The 21322-nt window shown below is 41.5% G+C and overlaps 1 protein-coding gene across 1 annotated transcript in view; it reads right to left on the minus strand.

The window, feature by feature from the left end:
- Positions 1–21322, minus strand: part of MRC2 (mannose receptor C type 2) — a 1890380-nt gene that overhangs the window by 1321400 nt on the left and 547658 nt on the right. The window contains exons 5-6 of the mRNA XM_044055215.1: positions 11180–11293; positions 8637–8777 (exon numbers count right to left, since the gene is read on the minus strand). Of these exons, the coding sequence (XP_043911150.1) occupies positions 8637–8777; positions 11180–11293 (255 nt within the window). The remainder of the gene's footprint in view (positions 1–8636; positions 8778–11179; positions 11294–21322) is intronic.

Below are 21322 nucleotides of genomic sequence, written 5' to 3' on the forward strand. Positions count from 1 at the left end.
AGTAACAGCTTTTCTCATTCTGTATGATAACTTTGTATCTTTAAATGATTATTTAATTAATTAATGTGTAAATTGGTTTTATATAAATTCTACTGCTTTTTGTGTTGGAATTATTCCTCCGAAGGCTTTTTAGTCGAGGTACCAGAACACATTAAAGGAATGTGCAGTTCTTCAGCTCCATTTTGCCTTGTTTTTTATTCTATTTTACATATTCCCATTTTCCTTTATCTCTAGCCATATTGCAAGATGATCAGGAAATCCTGTTTCAACTACCTCTCATTCTCCTACAACTAAACCTTCTGATACTTTAAAATAATCTGTTTCAGTTATACACAATCCCCTTTTAATTCCAGAATTTTTGTCGCAAAGCTTTAACTTAGCACATCTCATAACTTCTAACATGTTTCTTTTACACTTACCTCTTAAATCACAATTAGAGTCTCCTGTTATTACAATATTCATATTTATCACCACACAGTCTAAAATATGATGAAATAATCTTATTTCTTTACAATCAGTATAAGCATTTAATGTTATAATTCTATATACATGTTTTTCCATTTTAAATTTGCAGTGGGTATTCTTGCCATTTTTGCTAAAGTTACATCCAATATCACTAGTGTATTTCTACAGAATACGGCTATTCCAGAACATTTCTCATTTCCCAAATTTCAAATTATCTTTCTTCCCCATATTTTCTCTGTTTGTAATCTTTCGTCATTTGTTAAAAATCTTGTGTCTTCAAATATAATTATATCTACATTACACGTATTACACCACTCCAAAATCCTAATTCTTCTTACTATATTCTTAATTCTATTCACATTTACAGAAAGCACTCAAATTTTCATTTTCCTTCTTCCTTAGATTCATGATTTTATAAGTTCATAGCTAATCACGATGCTAGCTTTCTTAATAGGCCATTCTAAGCCTTGTCAATTTCTCTCCCAAAAGTGAGAATCAAACACTGTATCTTGTGTCTGTGAGTCAAACATCATAACCATTATGCTAATCCACAATCATTAGCTGTGTATATTCTTTTTTATCCAATTCCTTTATTTTTTCTTTTGTACTTATCCCTTTAAATTTATTCTTTTACCCTTTACCAATAGTTTTTTTCTTTTACTACCGTCCAATTTATGTCATCTTCATTATTTATTTCAGAACCTTCTTCTATGACCTCATTATTATTTGTTTCATCTAATTTTCTTCTATTTCTATTATTTCTAAACTTTCTCTCTGTTTTTCTTCTCTTTCTTTTTTTCTTACTCATTTTCATTTTTTCCTCCATAAATGTCCAATTTTGTTACATTTATTAACATTTCAATTCACATTTTTTCCATCATGTCCCATTTCCCCACAAATACATTTCTTTTATCACCATTACTTATCAAATGTACTTTTCCACAAAAAAAAAAAAAAAAAACAGGTTTTGGATTGTCCGCAGTATTTTATGACACTCCTATTCCCCTCCACATTTAACATGCTTGGTATATGTATACATTTTTCTCTTTCTGGCTCTAATACAATATTAAAATACCATCCACCAGTCCATAAACCCATTTTGCATTAAACCTTTGCAATATCCAGTACTTCTTTACATAACATTTTCAAATGTCCTTTTCAAAGTCTCTCTCTCTCCACCTCCGTTTGAAATTGTACATGAATTTTCTTTTTTGTTTCCCCTGTTAAATGCTATCACATAAAGATTCCATAGGTTGCAGTCTTTTTTTCAGATTCTCCAAGAAAATTTTCCATTGAAAAACTGTCTCAAATATGTCAAAAAATGTCTTTGTTAATAAGAATAAATGTTACTACCTCATGTGCTTTTACATCCAAAGGAGCCATTAAATTGTCCCACACTTAATACCTGTCCATTTCTTTGCCTTCTTTACTTTGAGTCCTGACCATGTACTTCTGTCTTTCATTTTCTTCTGCCTTCTTTTACTTTCTCTGCAAATGTTTTCTTTTCTATCTCACCACTATTCTTCAGGATTGTCTCTGCATCCCCCTTTTGTATTTTCTCCACAGTGTCCTCACAGGAAATGTCTCCTTCATTTTCTAGTTCACTCTGCATCATAGGTTCATAGGTTGGTACTGGGCTATCTGCCCGAAGGCTAGCCCAGCCACAGTGTGTGGAATTCACCGCCCCTTTAGTAGTTCCCTAGACCCTTGTACTAGCAGCTAGTACCCTTGGCCCCTATCTAGTAGTGCTGTTGGTGTGATGCCCGGTATGAACTTTGTTACCCATCCACTCATCAAGGTTCCTCTTGAAGAGTGATAGTGAGGGGCTCTGTCTTATGTAGATCGGGACCCTGTAACAATATTTTTTTCAGTAAATCATCCTGCAACCCTCCAGACTGGAGGTTTGTAATTATAAATCCACAATTTGCTGACTCATCACTATCAAACAAATTTCTCTGAAACATGTCCTCAGAATCCTGCACACATTCTCTTGTCTCAATATTTGCTTTCACCTCCATTTCTCTCACCATTCTATTATCTCCTTTTCTCTCTATCTGCCTCCCAGTTTCCCTGGGCCACCTCTGTTCCTGGAATGGAAACGGGAAGTGCTCCTGCAAAATGCAGTCACACTCGCAACGTCGATGAGTAGGGGGAAATATCCAGATGCCCTGGCCAAATTTCTCCTGGTAGCATAAACACCATCTCAAGTGTCCCCTGAAAAGAGGCTACTAGCCTAGTGGGACAACCTGGTCATCAAAGGATTAAGAAATAAACTTTATTTTGTATATAAACCTAAAATACTAGACTTGTAAAAGCAAGCTACCATTAGATTGTAAAACTTACCTAATTTAGGAAACTCTGTGCTGGCTCCATGGCCTACTTCAACCCAATTATGCTACACTGAGGCAAACCCCACCAGTCAGAGAGGTTTTTTTCCTACTTATCAGTGGTCACTAACTTAGGTCCACTAGCCAATTACCTGATGCTCCTTATTCACAACACTACTGGTCAAGTAATTCTCCCCATTTCCCCCAATAGGATCTTGTTGTTTTTCAGCTAATACATTCCTTTATGCTAAATATTGACGCAACTCCCGATCACTCACTGTTTTAACCATGTCTACTCCCAGTTTCCTTTTATGTTTTTCTTTTCACGGCTCGGAGCGGTGGAATAACCGTCTCAGGGGGAACCGGAGCACTTGCGGTAGGTTTTGGCGTGGAGTCGGTGGTAGACGTGGGCCGAGGATGTCGGTCCCGGTCTTTTCGTTTCTTGGGAGTTTGCGATGTCGGAAGTTCTGACGGCATTGTATAAGCAAATTTTTCGCCAAAAAAGTCTTCAGCAAACTCCGCCCGGCGCCTGAGAGTGCGCTTATTGAAGCGAGCACAGGCGACACAGGCCGAGACGTCATGGTCTGGGCCAAGGCAAGGAAGACAGTAAGCGTGGAAATCCTTATGAGGTATTTGTTTACCACAAGACAGACAATTGTTAACTTTTTCAGTAATTTCTGACATCAGCTGAGGCAAGAAAAGGTCCCCAACGGGGTACTTAGCTTTTTTGATGACTTCGGATTCGAAGAATATAGGAGATGACCGACCGGCACTTGCGAACTGCTTCTGCTTCGGGCACCGTGCGGCAAGAAAGACTGAAGAAAATGGCATCGGCTGATGCTTATATACTCCAGCCGCTCTGACGCTGGAGAGAAATGCGACATCAGCCGACGTCGGACCCAGACTTTGGAATCCGGCCGACCGAGGGCTGCCTGAGGCAGGACAACCCATATGTTATGACTGCAGTTGCATTCTTGAAGGACATCTGTACAAATACATTGAAGCTTAGTGATTGAACTTGGGTCCAGTAAGTTCTCTTATAGGGCGAAAGCACTCATCACATGAAATAGAAAATCTACAATGATTTGGAAATTAAGAACTGCGTGAGTGTATATCCCTTTTAATTGTTTACCTTTACTTTTAAGCTTATACTTTTTAAATACAGCTAAAATACCATTTTGGTAGCCTTTTACTCTTACTACCAAAAAGGAAAGAGATGAAGAATCCCTGAACAAGCCACGCTGCTTCGCAAGGGACGGCTTGCACCTGTCACCCCTGGGCTTCCGGATATTGGCAAAGGCTCTTGCCACCCCCATAGTGCCTTTTTTAGGCAAGGCTCAAATTCTAAACCTACCACCCTAGAACACAAAAAAGAAAAAAAACTAAGGGTAATGCTGCTCAATGCCAGAAGTCTCAACCTCAAGATGCACGCACTCGAGGCCCTTCTCAGTATGGAGAACATCGATGTCTGTGCTGTGACTGAAACCTGGTTCAAGGCTCCTGAGAGCACCCCAGCACTATCAGGTTTTACCTCATATCATGCATTCTGGCCCCAAAATCCGGACACCACCAAGAAAGGAGGGGGGGTGTCCATATTCATCAAGGACACCCACACCTCAAGGTTGGTGGCAACGCACGATGCATCGGAGACCATCCAGGTGCAATTAACCATAGGCAAGACTGCTCTGCAATTTGTAGCATGTTACAGGCCACCCTCTCAAACTCAGGAACCTCACATAGCTTTCCTGAAAACACTGGAGGGGATAAATGTATCTCCAAGTTTCCCATTCAGAAGCCTGAAACATCATAAGCCTGAAAATCAAAATCCTGAAACCAAAAGCCTGAAAATTCAGAATCCTGAAAACTCAAAATCCTGAAAGCACAAAATCCTGAAAGCCCAAAATCCTGAAACTCAAAATCCTGAAAACACAAAATTGACATACTGATGTCATTGTGGCTTTGCTATTGTTAGCCCTGTGGTGTTAGGTCATGCGTTGGGGTCAGGTAAGTGTGCGGTTGGTTTTATGTTAGGGTTAGGGGCGGTTTAAGTGAGTTAGGGTTAGGGCGCAGGTTAGGCATGTATGCAATAGTGACAAATATTGGGGTTAGGGGTTTAAGTGAGTTAGGGTTAGGGCGCGGGTCAGGTGAGTGTGCGATAGTGACGGACCTTAGGGTTAGGGTTAGGGTCAGGGTCAGTTGGTAGATATTAGTGTCTTTACAGTGACATATTAGCATTATTTGTGTTTTCAGGATTTTGAGTTTCAGGATTTTGGGCTTTCAGGATTTTGGGCTTTCAGGATTTTGAGTTTTCAGGATTCTGAATTTTCAGGCTTTTGGTTTCAGGATTTTGATTTTCAGGCTTATGATGTTTCAGGCTTCTGAATGGGAACCATCTCCAAATACCATCATACTAGGTGACTTCAACTACCCGAATATAGACTGGGAGCACTACTCTAGCCCCAACACTCTAGCCCAAAGGTTCCTAGAGTTCATAAACTCAAATGCCATGGAACAACTAGTCACCATCCCCACAAGAGGTGAAAACATACTTGATCTCATCATCACGAACATGGGGTCACAATGTTCAACACCGGAAGTATACCCCTCACTGGTGAGATCAGATCATAAACTAATCTCACTGGAAGTCCACATCGCCCCGCCTGAGATAAAAAAAGACCACAGTGAAGAACTTCTCAAAAGCCGACTTCACACTTCTGAAGACTAGTGTGGTCTCTTTTAAGGCCCCCGAGCCTGTGGAAACCATTACTCAAGCCGCTGAATCACTTACAAATGCCTTCTACCAGCACCTACAGGACTGCATGGATCAGGCAATCCCAAACAAAACAAAGACTCTTTGTACCAAAGGCAAGCGTCCAGTCTGGTGGACCCCAGCCACAAACAAGCTCTACAACAAAAGGAGGAAGCTACTCCAAGATAGAGCAAAATCCCTAAAAGGTAAGACACCTTTGATCATTATAAGTAAAAAACTACGATCTCTCATAAAATCATCCAAGGCAAATTTTGAGAGGAAAATCGCTAAGGACTCAAAGGACAATCATAAGGCCTTCTTTAGCTATGTCAGAAACCTGGGAGGAAACTCCCAGATATGCTCAGAATTAGTTCAAAATGATGTAAAAATCACTGAACCTACAGACATTGCCAACATACTGGCTGACAGGTTCAGTGCAAACTTGTCCCCCCCCCAAAAGGTGAGATATCTATACCAGAGGATTGTAGCCCCCCAAATATCTCTAACGCTCAGGTGAGAACTGCTCTCTTCAAGGCGAAAAACACAGCATCCATGGGACCAGATGGTGTCCCCGGTTGTGTGCTCCACGAACTCAATGAAGAATTAAACCTGCAGTTAGGACAGCTGTTTAATCTTAGCCTCACCTCAGGATACATACCCAAGGAGTGGCGTACGGCAACTGTGGTCCCACTTCACAAAGGCGGTGCCTCCACCGACCCTGGAAATTACCGTCCCATCAGCTTGACAAGCCTGATCTGCAAAGCTATGGAGAGGATCATAAATGAACTCATAAATAAAGACATAGGGGACTTGCAGACTTTGGATCCAACCCAGTTTGGCTTTGTCAAAGGCAGATCATGCTTTTTAAACTTGGTTGACGTTTTCGAAACAGTCACCAAGGCCATTGATAAGGGAAAGGCAGTCCACACAGCCTACCTCGACCTGGCAAAGGCTTTAGACACAATACCCCACTCAGGTATCATTGAAAAACTCATCAGCTTAAATGTTAACCCATACGTCACAAGATGGGTAGCAAACTGGCTAAGTGACAGAACCCACAGGGTGAGAGTTGCTGGCGCCATGTCATACTCAAAGCTTGTCACAAGTGGTGTCCCACAGGGCTCAGTCCTGGGCCCACTCTTGTTCGGCATCTACTTTTCAGAAGTACAAGCAAACACAGGAGGGTTATGGCTGACAAAATTTGCAGATGACTGCAAACTGGGTGCCATAGTCGAGAACACATCTGACACAGATATCCTTCAGAAGGGTCTCAGAAATGGATAACTGGTGCCAGAGCCATGGACTAAAGTTAAACGCCAAAAAATGCATAGTCATACCCTTCGGGAAAAACAAGGTTACCCCTAGCTACCATATAGGTGGCAATCCATTGAGCACAGAAGAGGTTATCAGGGATCTGGGGACCCAGGTTGACAGTAACCTTTCATTTGACACTCACGTCGCCAAAGTAGTTAGGAAGACCTTCCACATTGCCCACCTGATCATGAAGGGATTCACGTCTAGATCAAGGGAGGTCATCGTCCCCCTGTATTCATCACTCATCAGACCAATGATTGAGTACAATGCCCCATTCGGAATGTATCTGACCCGACACCTGCAGCAACTGGAAAGGCCCCAAAAGTTCCTCACCAAAAGGATAAAGGGTGTCAAAAATATGTCTTATGCTGCCCGACTGAAGGAACTCCAGCTCTATTCAGTCGCTTACCGTCTGCTCAGAGGTGACCTGTGCCTGACATACAAGGCCATGTCCAACCCAGAATTGATGAACATGCTTCACCTCAAAAAATCTAGATCTCTCAGAACTACAAGGGCGGGAGACTTAAACCTTGATACGGTTATTAATAGGACGTGTTGGAGGGACAGATTCATCACCCAGAGACTCCCCATGCTGTGGAACAAAATCCCGGTACACATGAGGCAGAGCACCTCGCTGGCCTTGTTCAAGAGAAATCTTGACCAATGGATGGGAGATCGCAGATATACCCCAGGGATTACCTCAGTGTCACTGCTTGACAGAGGCACAGCAAAATAATGGGCATAGTATCCTTCAAACTAAAGGGGTGGCGAAAGCCACAAAACTCTGGGCTAGGCTTATAAATGCCCTTGGGCAGATAGCCTAGTATGAACCTACGAACCTAAAGATGTTATACTACAAATTTCTCCTGGAACTTTCTTTCACTGTTTACTCTCTGATCTAGCAGTTCTTAATTTCTCATCAGAGTTGAAAATCCAGAACACTTTGATGATCAGATCTTGATTTAGTCTTTTTAATTCTATCTAGAACCTCCCTTTAATGTAATGTATACAAAAATAATGTATTTGGTATTAATATCAGAAACCATATTTTATTTTTAGCATATGCAAACTATGATTTTACATGATTCTCCAGTATGTAATCGATCACCAGTTTTGGGTTCTCAGTCACAACCAGTTGAATGTGTTGTTTCTCACTTTCACTACTATTGATACATAATTAAAAAAAATGGACAGAGCAAAAATATAAGTCCCAGTCAGGGATGTTCTACTGAATTAGGAACAGTTAAGATACATATTCACTCTCTCCCTAGCAGCTACCAATACCTCCTGTCAATGCAGGGACCCACAGTTTTAAGTCACATGGTAGCAGTCTGTTTCCACATAATCATCATACCCAGTTGAAGTGGAAAGTGTTGGCTGGCAGGCTAAATACAACATCTTCCTCATGATAATCTTAATGCTGCATTGCATTTGGGCCTCTGCCGGACAGTAATGGAGCAGCAAGTTGGACACTCCCCCTGCCAGGATAGCTGAGATGACTATGGCTGCTTTCTTTGTCCCCTCCTGACCATCTCCTCCATCATCCAGAATATTAAATAAATGTGGGTCATCTGTAGCATATAGTTCTAATTTTTGCAACAAATTAAGAAATAAAACAATTGTGTCTTGTTGATAATGTTAAATTTAAAAACAGAGCAAACGTTTACATGAAATCTATAAACAAAAGAGATTCTGGTATTACTACTGGCATTTTTTTTTTTCATTTAACAATTATATCATTGTAAAGTAATGCCTTGTCTACCATGTCATATTTCTCTCACCTACAACAGAGGGGGACCCCGTAACATTAAGCTTCTTGCAGATGTATGGTAGTGCAATTCCACAATCCCTGTTCTGCCATTTTCCCATGGACTCAGTGCGAATTGTTCCACAGTTTTCTGCTCCAGAAATATCTGGCTGGTCTAAAACAATAAGAGTTGTTACCAGTTACAAAACTGCAGAATTACCAAAAAGAATGACAACTGGTTTATTAAAAATAATAGTTCCTAAAAAAGTAGTGATTCCTTTTGAAATGTACAAAATTATGATCAGAAGACTGCAAACAGTTGTATAAAATTAGTTTTTAAGTAGCAGCAATCACGTTTCTGGTTGCCATTTTTCAAATGGAAAATTGCAAACAATTGCTCTTGCAAAAAAGTCAGATATTTGCCTTTATAACAGTTTGACAAATTAAGAAAAAAACATAATTTCTGAGTGCAGTCCTCTGACTTATGCTATTTGAGAATCTGTGTTTAAGTAAAAAAAAGAAAATCCCCTTTTCATCTCAGTCATTAAATTCTAAAAATAAATGTGATAAAAGTAATGAAAAGTGTTAAACATTACAAATACTTTTTTCATTTTGCTTTTCTGAAACACTCTAGTCCTCTTTCTGAGTAACAATTGTCAACACAGCTATACTCCCTTTTTTTATTTCTTATAGATGTCTAGTGTAACATCAATATTCATAGCTAACAGCAGCAATGACTAAGAATTTCATGTGGCCTCTCCATCTGGAAAAGCTAAGTCACTAATTTAAGCAAAGCACATCAGAAGAGGAATTAATGGTCCCAAACACACAGAATAGCTGTACTGACAAGTGTCATGTTTCCACTATACTGCTGCCACAATTAGCAAGAAAGGTATCAGGCAATCAGAAAAAGAAAAAGAAAAAAAAATCTGTAAAGCACACCAAACTACTACATTTCAAATACAAAATAGTAATGCTGAGATCTATATAAGTGAAGTTACAGAAATGTCATTGCAGTGTATGGATTTTCACTCTCAAAGATGGTGAACAAAATATACAATTTTTTTTCACAAAACAAAACTCAAATTGAAATAGTAACTCGGGTATAACTATTGATAATAAACTCAGTTTTTAACAACATACAGTTAAATCAATTAAAAACACACACATTAAACCCGGTAAACTCTATAAACAGTTCGTGGATGCTCCAACCAAAATTGCACTTGGTAAGACTCTCCTACAGCCCTACCTCCTCTATGGAGCCCCCATATTCACTAACTTCCATACATCCATAAAGAATAAACTCAAGTCTCGCTAAAATAAAACTTCCAAATTTGCAACCAGTTCACCCAACCGTACTCATCACTACTATGTCCTTAACAAACTAAATTGGCTAGAATTCCCCCCACTTCCCGAATTACGTGCAACTATCTCTCAGTCACAAATTAATCTGCTCAACTGAATACTGCCCAGCCTTAAAGCCCATCTTACAACCTTGCATCCCAACCAGAACTCTCCACTCAACTAACAAAATGCTATTAAAATTGCATAGACCTAAGAGCCGGGCAAAGCCTCTACTCCTATGTATAGCTACATTCTGGAACGCCCTACTTCCACATATCTCTGCTATTCCATCCCAGAAAACCTTCAAACGTAATCTAAAAAAAAAATTACCTCACTCTCATATCTGCTCATGCACCTAGGCAGAAACTATGACACATAGTCTATCTCCAATAACTCAACCCCATCCTCCCTCTTCACATCTGTCATTTAAACTCTCACCTACTAACTCTTCTTTAACCTACTCCTCTGCAGAACTCCAATCAATTCTTCAAACTACTACTTGGCATCTATGCTCTAGTCCAGCTTTCCCCCAACATCCTTCCTGAACTATAACCAAACTTCAACCTACCCTTTCATCTTATCCCCTTCTTCCTATATCTAACCCATATACTCCATTATACTCCACACTGACACAATGAATTATCCAACTATGACATTTCCCAAATAAGTCCTATACCACCTGGTATTCAATCTCATCCTTCTCTGGATTCTTTTCACTTACCTCGTCACTTCTCCTAACTTTTTTTTGCTCTCCCTAACATTCTATACTTGCATACCTTACACATGCTAGACCTTTTCTCCTTTAATTTCTAGATAAAACTATTCTGATTACTTTCCTGCAAAACACTGTATAAGGTGGTACATGCTGAATTCTTACTATATGTTTAATCTACATGATAATTAATAGAAATAAATGTTTGCTTTATCTGTTTTTGTGCAATAATGTACTAATCCTTTCTGGACACATATCATTATGTCTTTTTAAATTATTACTCTATATCTATGTTATGCATAAACTTGTACCACTGGAGCTTTTTCTCCCTGGGCCTCCACTGAAAATGGGTCCCTGACACAGTCGGACTTTCCCGGTCACCGAATGTCAATAAATAAATAAGTACATGTAAAGAACCAATGGGCATTCATGAGCAGAAACCAGTCAAAAGGCTGTCCCTGCTGCACTTTTCTGTTTGGAGCTTTCATCGTTATAAATTACAGAACACAAGTTTCACTCACTACTGTCCCAGTTGAAGTATTTCAGTGGAGATCTGTCAGACCACTGCCAAGCACCATCATTGTCCAGGTCATTCAAACCAAGCCAAAGGGTGGAGCTGTATCCTGTTAGCAAACCTGTGCACAAGACAAAATGAGAGAAATTATGGTGAACACTATGTACATCCTTTAAAGAGTTGTTTCAGAAATCCTACTAGGCACCAAGACTTTACAGTACCTGAAGGCTGTGAGACTAAGTTACGTGAGCGGATATAAAACATAGTATCGTTAAAATTCACTAAACATCTTTCCAAGCACCTGTATTTAACACTGCATTTTATTACCAGCAGTGGTTAATGAACACATCATTTAACTGTAAAAACATTTTTTATACTTTATTTTGACCCGTTTTGTTTTTTTCTTTATAGTCACACAACCTCAGAATGATACAAAAGTCAGTATCTGTCAATATTTTCCATACCAATTCTAAGTATACATGTTACTGAATTATGTGGAGGAATAGGAAGTTACTTGTGCTGTGGTTTCAGTACTAAAATATTTCATATCTCACTACCTAAGATATGTTTCTGGCAATACTTCTTAGGACTATAGGTTTCCTGTGGTTACATTTAATTCACTTTATTTGACTTGATTATTTGGTAAATGAACCTGTCCACAGAATCCCATTTAGTCACACACCAAGCCAGGAAAACACATTATTATAACAGAATGAAACACAAAACACAATCAATACAATGGATAACATGAAATATTACGTATAAAATATTTACATAAAGAACTTCATGAGGTGGTACAATAAAACATGCTAACTTAACCAATGCTTAGAATTAGAGAAAACCATTATTTGTATTAAGACTATATAATCACTGGCTTGCAATAGGACTGCAGTGGTATTAGCAGGTGAAAGTCCTATATTCTCACAAAGTCTGAGTTTTGGAATGGGATGAATACTTTATCTTGACCTGCTCATACATCAGTTCATTTTTGTGACTACAGCAGATTGCTAATACCACACTAAACCAAGCGCTGTTTATATTCTGACTAAACTCTTCAGTGGTCTGTACAGTACAGTTGTGTACACTTACCATAAATGTAGATGTTCGAGTGTATTCACTGTTGCAGTCATCACATTTGGGTTATTTGCCTGCAGGTAGCCCTCAGCTGGCCTGAATACTATAGTCTTGGATTTCTGCATCGGATGCTGTCTCTTCTTCCATGATGTCAGGTCGTCAGGGGTATAAAACATGCAGCCAACGCCACTACATCAGTTTTTCTTGCCCCAGATGTCAGGTGCCCCCCACAATGGGAAGCAATTATATGTTATAGTACACCTCCATCAAAAAGCAAATACACCAGAAAGCTTAAATACACCAAACAAGAAGGAAATGTAGAGCTAAGAGAAGTCAGGGGGCTGGAGGGAGGGTAACCAGGGCTGCAACAGTGAATACACTCTAACATCTACATTTATGGTAAGTGTACACAACTGTACTATGTTCTTCATGTTTCACTGTTGCAGTCATCACATTTGAGTTAATTCCCAAAGCTAAGGAAGGGAGGAGGAAGTTATAGGGCATTAGGGTCAGCTATTAAGCCCTGCAAAACTGCAGTGGCAAAACCAGCCCTGGATTTATAAAAAATAGGCATGTGGTAATGCTTGGTGAAAGTATGTACAGAGCTCCAGATAGCAGCTTCTAGGATGTCCCTGGTAGGGACTCCTCTGAGAAAGGTTGTAGAGGTAGATGCAGCCCTGGTGGAATGTGATCTTATCCCCTGTGGGGTAGGTTTTTCATGGTGCTTATAGCAGAAATGAATGCAATGGGTTATTCCTTTAGAAATCGTTTGGTTTGAAATGGCCTTCCCCCCTCTGCCCCTGCAGCAAAGCCAACTAGCAGCTGTTCTGATTTTCTGAGAGGCTTAGTCCTGTCCAAATAGAATCTAAGTTGTCTGTGCATGTCCAAAGAATGCAGTATTCATTCTCCTTTGCTTTGTGGACTCGGGGGGGGGGGGTAGGCAAATGAATGGACTGATTTAGGGCCACACTAGACAACACCTTGGGCATAAAGGAAGGATTGGTCCTGAGGGAAACCCTGTCTGCATGGAAGACAATGAAGGGCTCCACTGCCATGAGGGCCTGTAATTCAGACACTCTTCTTGCTGAAATGATGGCTAGAAGGAAGGCTATTTTCCAAGAAAGGAATTTCAACTCTGCAGTTGCAGCTGGCTGAAAAGGAGGGAGAGTGAGTTTTTCCAATACAAAGTTAAGGTTCCAGGCTAGAGTAGGAGCTCTCCTGGGGGGGGGGGTCTTAAATTCTTACCCCTCTGAGGAATTGCTTTAGCAGGGGGTGAGAGAAGAGTGGTTGTTCAGTATTATAATGTGCTGAAATGGCAGAGGCATGAATTTTAATTGACGAGAAGGATAGGTCCCTGTGGAGCATTTCTATTAAGTACTGAAGTATATGAGGTAAGCAGGGCACCGTTGTGCCCATCCCCTGAGTCTGGCTCCAGGGACAGTATCTCTTCTACTTTTCAGCATAGGATTTTCTAGTATTAAGCCTCCTTGCCTCCAGAATGACATCTAGCACCTGCTTACTGAGGGATGCTATTGGAGAGCTCAAGGAATTAGCCAGGCTGCAAGGTTCAGGGTTTGAAGATGAGGGTGCAGAATCTGGCCCACCTACTGACACAGCAGGGAAGGGATCTGAGGTGGGTGCCATGGTTCCAGCAGTGCCATGTTTCCAGCAGTGTCATACTGTGAAAGATGGAGTATCAGTGCTGGCATGGCCAGTCTGGTGCAATCAGCATTGTCCTTGTCTTGTCCTATTTTATCTTTAGCAGAACCTTCAAGAGGAGAGGCAGAGGGGTAAATGCATAAACCAAGAGGCTTTTCCAGGTAAAGGACAGGGTATCCACTTTCCAAGCTTGATTGTGGGAAGTCCTTCTGCAGAATTTGTCCAATTGGTAGTTCTGAGGGGAGGCAAGCAGGTCTAGCTCTGGAGTCCCCCATTTGTTCCTCAAGAGTTTGAATATCTTTGCTTCCACAGTTTCCATTCGTGTGGGTCCATGAGATTTCTGCTTAGGTTGTCTGCCAGAGAATTTAGCTTACCTGGCAGGAATTGAGCCTGTAGGTGCACTTGGTAGCAAAAGGCTGTGCTCCACAGAGCCATGGCTAGTCTACAGAGAGGGTATGAGTGGGTTCCCCCCTGTTTGTTTATGTACCACATAACTGTGGTGTGGTCTGTCTTTACCAATAAATGCCCTGGAAGAATGTGGTCTTTGAAGGCTGTCAGGGAATTCTGTACAGCTAACATTTCTTTTTGGTTGATATGCAGGTGCATCTATCTCGGATTCCATTTGCCCTGAATGCACTGCCCTGCCAAATGAGCCCCCCATGCATAGTCTGATGCGCCTGTTGTTAGGGTTTGGGTGGCAGGGGGTAGAGTGAAAGGGAGCCCCTTGTTGTGGTAGCAGGCCTTTGCCCCCCAAAGGAACTCTGTCTTTATACAAGGAATGATAGGAATCATTGATTCCAGGTCCTGAGAATGTTGACACCATAGACTTTTTAGATACCATTGTAGTTTCTTCATATGCAATCTTGCATATGGAATTGGTAGAATGCAAGAGACCATGAACCCCAGGGCTTGCAGAATTTTCCTTGCAGATAGCTAGGTCTTTGTAGCCTGTAGTTTGAAATAGGTTATCAAATAAACTTGTTTCTCTGGCGTGAGGTAAACCATCTGGAAAGTAGTGTTCAAGCTTGCTCCCAGGAATACAATCTGTTGGCAGGGTACTAGATGAGATTTCTTTTCGTTTATGGTGTACCTCAGTGAGGTTAGACATTTCTGCCTGAATTAGACAATCGTCCAAGTATGGGTATATCTGAATATTTCTCTGCCTGCAAAATGCAATGGCTGGAGCTAGACACTTTTGTGAATACCCTGGGTGCAGTAGATAAGCCAAAGGGAAGTGCAGAGAACTGATAATGCATGGAGCCTGCCCTGAATCATAGGTATTTCCTGCAAAATTCACTTATTGGAATGTGAAGGTAAGCTTCCTTTAAGTCTAAGGTTGCCAACCAGGCATCTTTGCCCAGCATAGAAAGCAGCTACTGAAGTGTTAGCATTATGAATTTTCGGATTACCAAATAGGTGTTTAATTTTTTAATTTTTTTTTTTTAACATTTGGTAACCAGGAAAGTCCGACTTGGAATGAGCCAATTTTCAGCGGAGGCCTGGGGACAAATGCTCCAGATGCAGGGCTTTGTAACGTGGGAGGAAACTGGAGCACCCGGAGGAAACCCACACAAACACAGGGAGGACATGCAGACTCCACACAGAAGGTACCCCAGCCGAGAATCGAACCGGTGAACTTCTTGCTGTGAGGTGACAATGCTACCGCTGCACCACTGCGCCGTCCTTTTAGAATAGAGAGGTCCAGGATAGGACACCAGGAGCTGTCTTTTATGGGTACCAGGAAAAGCCTTGAATAAAAACCTTGCCCCTTTCTTCTGTTGGGACAGGTTGAATAGCCCTGATACTTAGAAGAGAGAGAACCTGCTGTAGAGCCTCTGCCCACTGATTTGGGGATAGGTCTGGCCAACTGTTTGGGGTTGGTAGGGTGTGGAAGTGGAATCTGTATCCTTGGGAAACTATATTCAAAACCCATTTGTCCTGGGTAATGAGTTCCCAGTTTTTTGCATGCAGTGCGAGCTTTCCTCCTAAAGGAGCAGGTAGTTGAGCAGGGCTTGGAAGGGTTAAGGTTAAGTCACTGTGCCATTTTTCCGTAAGGAGGTGTCTTACTACTCCCTGCTTTGGAAGTGGGAGCCCCCCACTGCTTAGGCCTGTGCGTAGCCTGAGACTGTAACCTAGGTGGTCTGCTGTTCCTGGGTTTGGACTGAGAAGGCCAATGCCTACTAAATCTGGGAGGCTGTACTTGTAGTTTACACAGATTTAGCTTTTTCCTCCATCTTTTTTGATGACTTCTGCTTTGTTGCCAAACAGGCGGTCTTGGTTTAAGGGAGCATCCAGTAATTTAGATTTAACACAATCTGGCAAGTTTTGTTCCTTAAGCCAAGCATGCCTTCTAAGTACAGACCCAGTGACAGCAGCCCTGCAAGATGCTTCTAAAGAGTCAAAACCACATTGCAAAGTATGTTTACCAACTTGTTCTGCAGAAAGCATTAAATCCTGTAATTCTTTGTGTTCAGCACAGTCAGGAATCAACATAATTTTCTGTTTAAGCAGTCCCATAATATGCTGCTGGTACTTTAACATATGAAACTGGCAATTTAAAGCCCTAATGGCCAAAGTAGCAGAAGTATATACCTTCTTACCCCATCTGTCCAAGGTCAAAGGGAAGGTTTTTTGGCAGCAGTAGCCTTTATGCCCTTTGGTCCTCAGGAAATGGTCTCTGGGTTCGCAGTAGGATTCTTGAAGAAAAACTTGTGAGAGTCAGGTACTCTGTAATACCTGTCAGGATTTCTGGGAGCTGGAGGTAAAGTGTCTGGGGAAATGCTAGATTCCAAGAAAGCATCATCTACAATGTCCAGAACAGGAGAGACAGCTAAAGGCTTGTGTTGAGGGTGGAGTAAGAATTCCCTAAGCCTCTTTTTTGGAGTCAGAGTAATACTGGGTTTCCCAGTGGAAATGCTCCCTAAGAGTGTGCAAGGTTTCACCAAAAGAAAAATCTTCTGGAGGGGAAGCAGACAGAATGGAATCCTCTGCACCAGAATCCTCATAGGTAGATAAGGGCAAATCCTGATAATCAGAAGAAACAGAAATATCAGATTCCTGATCAAAAGAATCAGAAGGAAAATCAGTTCTAGGTCTCTTAGAGGGGGAAGGTTGGCTTCCCCTAATTAAGGTAATTTATTTTGTTATTTATTTTCAGTTTGATTACCGGGGAAGTCCACTGGGCCTGAAAGTGCCCGTTTTCAGTGGGGGCCCGGGGAGAAAAAAATATCCATACAGTAAAGAAATGCAAATGCCTAAAACGTACAGCGTACAACACAGTTAACAGATATTAGAGAACAACACAGTTTACAGGTGTTTGCATTCAGAGCAAGCATGATCAACTGTCTTCATAATAAAAGATCTAAAGTTCTTGCATTCTTATACTAGTAGAGGGGAGACAGTTTGCATGCAGTTATTCAAAACAAGTAAGGTATATACTTGACATGCAGTCAATAGAAGTAATTTGCTATTTACATTATATACATACTTGAAATCAAGTGAGAGATTGCTTAGTCATTTACTGAGAGCTTGAGTCTGTTGAAGGAGAATAGAAATATGAGATAGAGGGAGGTTAGGAGCAAGGAGTAAGAAGAACTCCTTGGGGAATTCCCAATGTCTTTAGCCATTCTAAGCATTTGTTTTTTAGGCATATGGGCCTGACCATGCAGTTTGGACGTTGGTTTTCTAGGCATGGGTCGAGTTTTAGGCCTGGATGAAGAAGATGGCGTTGGTTTAAAATGCATGTCTGTAGGCCTGAATACACCCTCAGAAGCCGGTGCCTGCACAACGGCTCTGGACCCATCCAAGGGAGAGACATCCGCAGGTTCTATAGTCGAAGAAGCATCTTGCGGCATACCGGACTCTGAATGGGTCTCAGTAGAGGCCTGTGAATCTGAGGTAGTGGGTATTAGGGGCTGCGAAAGAGCCTCACGGAGTACCGGCAGACTGGCGACTAGCTTAATGGAAGCATCGTCGACTGTTTTGGACCTATGCAGTCTGTCTCTGTCTTTATCCTTATGTTTTTCAGAATATCGGTAGTTGGATGGCTTACCGAAGCCATTTCTGGATAGTTATACTGAGTTTGTTTGTTTGCTTGTATCTTTCGGCTTTTCCCGGTTAGGGGTCGCCACAGCAGAACTCCGGTCCGCTAATGATTGGCAGTAGAGTTTTACGTGCTGGCTTGCCAGGCCTAACGCACAACCTTCAATGAAGGAACGCCCATTCACGCATGTTGCCACACAGAAGACGCTCTAACTGAGAATCGAACGGGCAACGTCTAACTGTGAGGCGACAACGCTACCGCAGCACCACCACTGCAGTAACGGATAGTTACACTGAGTACCAAAATAATTTGTTGCAAGTATAGCCCAATGACGAATAGTTCGGGGGTTGAACAAGGCACAAAACTGACAGTGAGGTACGTCATGGTCTGGGCCTAAGCAAGGAATGCAGTACGAATTAAAATCTTTATGAGGTATTTGCTTTCCACAGGTAAGACCATTGTTAACTTTTACTGACATTGGTTAAGAGCAAGAAAAAGGAATCCCCAACAGGGTACTTAGCTTTTTTGAAGACTTCGATTCCGAAACTTGAAAATGAACCGGCACTTGAGAACTGCTTCTGTTTCGGGCACCGCGCAGCAGGAAAGACTGATGTAATGGCATCAGTTGAATGTTTTATACCCCTGACAACCTGATGTTATGGAAGAAGAGACAGCATCCGATGCAGGTATCCAAGACTCTGGTATTCAGACCGGCTGAGGGCTACCTGCAGGAAGATAACCCAAATGTGATCACTGCAGCAGTAAAACACAAAGAACATCTATATGTTTGATACGAGACCAATTTAGCTGTACTGTATCAGCTCTGTAGTATTCTGTCTACTGACTAAGCAACTGTATATTTTCTGCTGCTTCCATGCATTATTGTACCTATTCCTTTTCTATTACATTTACCTTTGTTGCACTCCCAATACACACACATACATATACGGTTTACAATCAAAATGTCGAGTAGAGATGCTCGTAGACAGACAATCGAAATACGGATGTTCGACTGTCTGTGTTGGGGAACACTTCTTGTAAAAAAATTCCTATCAGCAAATCCTACTGTGCATTCGCTGATATCAAGTCGATGTACTGCACAGAGATTGTGGTACAGTGCAGTTTGGATATTCATACCTTTCCTCACTGTAGTACGATCTCAAGAGTTGGAATATATACTTAGCATAGCAGCCCCCCCATACAAAACATGATGCACAGTATAGGAGTTTCACATAAATGTGCTCCTTCCTATATGGACATCATGTGCTCTGTTCGACAACAATGTCAAATCTGCTGAATTCATTCAGCCAATTCGACATTGTGTCAAGTCATATATTTTCAGTTTCTCCCTTTTATCGATGTGACCGGAAAATGATTTTCTGGTCAACATTTTGATAGCATATATATATATATATATATATATATATATATATATATATATATATATATATATATATACACACACACATGAATTCATGTCAGGTGGTCAGCTGATGGTTTTGTCATAAAAGTGCTAGCGTTGTGTACTTCGCAATTGTAGTTATGCTTTTTCTGAAGTAAATGGGATAGGTTTTGCAGTTAAGTGTTTTGTCTTTTGTTAATGCTGAAAGTTTCAGATATACAGAAAATTTTGGCATTACGTATTAGGAGTGTGTGGCAATCATATGTTGGTTAGGGTAAGGGCTAGGAAAGGGGACAGAGTTATTGCTATGAGTGTGTACTGGCATACATGTGTGTGTGTGTGTGTGTCTCAGCCTTTCTTGTGTAGTAATAGTGTAACAGAAAGGGTTTTTCCCAAGGTTCATAGGTTGGTACTAGGCTATCAGCCCTAGGGCCTATACAAGCCTAGCCATAACAATTCCCTGGCTATTTCTTCCCACATTATTTACTTTCCTAGACCCCTGTCTAGCAGGGCGACTGACGTGATCCCTGGGGTGAATTTCCTTTCTCCCATCCAATCGTCAAGGTTCCTCTTGAAGAGGTCCAAAGAGGCACTCTGCTTGACATTTATGGGCAATCTATTCCAGAGTCTGGGGAGTCTCTGGGTCAGGAACCTATCCCTCCAGCATGTTTTGTTTATTGTGATGACAAGGTTTAGATCCCTGGAGCGTGTAGCTCTGAGGGATTGGGATTTCTTTAAGTGTAGCATGTCCAACAGCTCTGGGTTTGACATGGCCTTGTATGTTAAGCAGAGATCACCTCTGAGTAGACGATATGCGACAGAGTATAGCTGGAGTTTTTTAAGGCGGTCAGTGTAGGGCATCTGCTTTAGGCCTGTGATTCTTTTAGTGAGGTATTTCTGAGGCCTTTCCAGTTGTTGCAGATGTCTTGAGAGGTACATACCAAATGGGGCGTTGTATTCTATAATGGGTCTAATGAGGGATGAGTACAGTGAGACAATGACCTCCTTTTTTCTGGATGAAAAGCCCTTCGTGATGAGGTGTGCCACATAGAAGGATTTCCTGACTGTTGTGGCGATGTGGTTATCGAAGGTGAGACCACTGTCCACCTGTGTCCCTAAGTCTCTTATCATGCTTTCTGTGATTAGTGTACTGCCACCTATATGGTAATTCATGGATACATGTTTTTTCCCAAAGGGGATAACAATATATTTCTTGGCATTGAGCTTGAGCCCATGGCTCTGGCACCAAGCATCTGTTTCTGTAAGGCCCTTTTGTAGATTATCCACATCATTTGGGGATTCAATAATGGCTCCCAGTTTGCAGTCATCTGCAAACTTTGTTAGCCAGAGTCCCTTAGTGTTGACCTGTACTTCAGAGAAGTAGATGCCAAACAAGAGCGGCCCCAGGACTGAACCCTGAGGTACTCCACTTGTCACTTGTCTGGAGCTGGATTTGGAGTCGGCTACTTTTACAGTGTGGGTTCTATCAGTAAGCCATTTAGCAACCCATTGGGTGACATAGGGATTAATGCCCAACTTAGTAAGTTTATATATGATTCCAGAGTGGGGGATGGTGTCAAAGGCCTTGGCAAGGTCTAGATAGGCTGTGTGAACCACCTTACCCTTGTCCATGGCTCTGGAGACTGATTCAAAGAAGTCAATCAGGTTCAGGAGACAAGATCGGCCCTTCACAAACCCAAACTGGGTGGGGTCCAGTGTTTGAAGGGTGCCAATGTCTTTGTTTATAAGTTCCATGATAATACGCTCCATGGCCTTGCAGATAAGGCTTGTCAGACTGATGGGACGTAGTTTCCGGGATCCAAGGTGGATCCCCCCTTGTGGATTGGGATAACTGTAGCTCTGCGCCACTCAGTGGGCACGAAACCTGAGGTGAGGCTATGATTAAACATAACACTTAGTTGAGGTGCCAGTTCATATTGTAGTTCATGTAGTACACAGCCCGGGATGTCATC

This window comes from Protopterus annectens, chromosome 13.part0 (genome assembly GCF_019279795.1).
Source record: "Protopterus annectens isolate FY-2018-M chromosome 13.part0, PAN1.0, whole genome shotgun sequence".
NCBI lineage: Eukaryota > Metazoa > Chordata > Ceratodontiformes > Protopteridae > Protopterus > Protopterus annectens.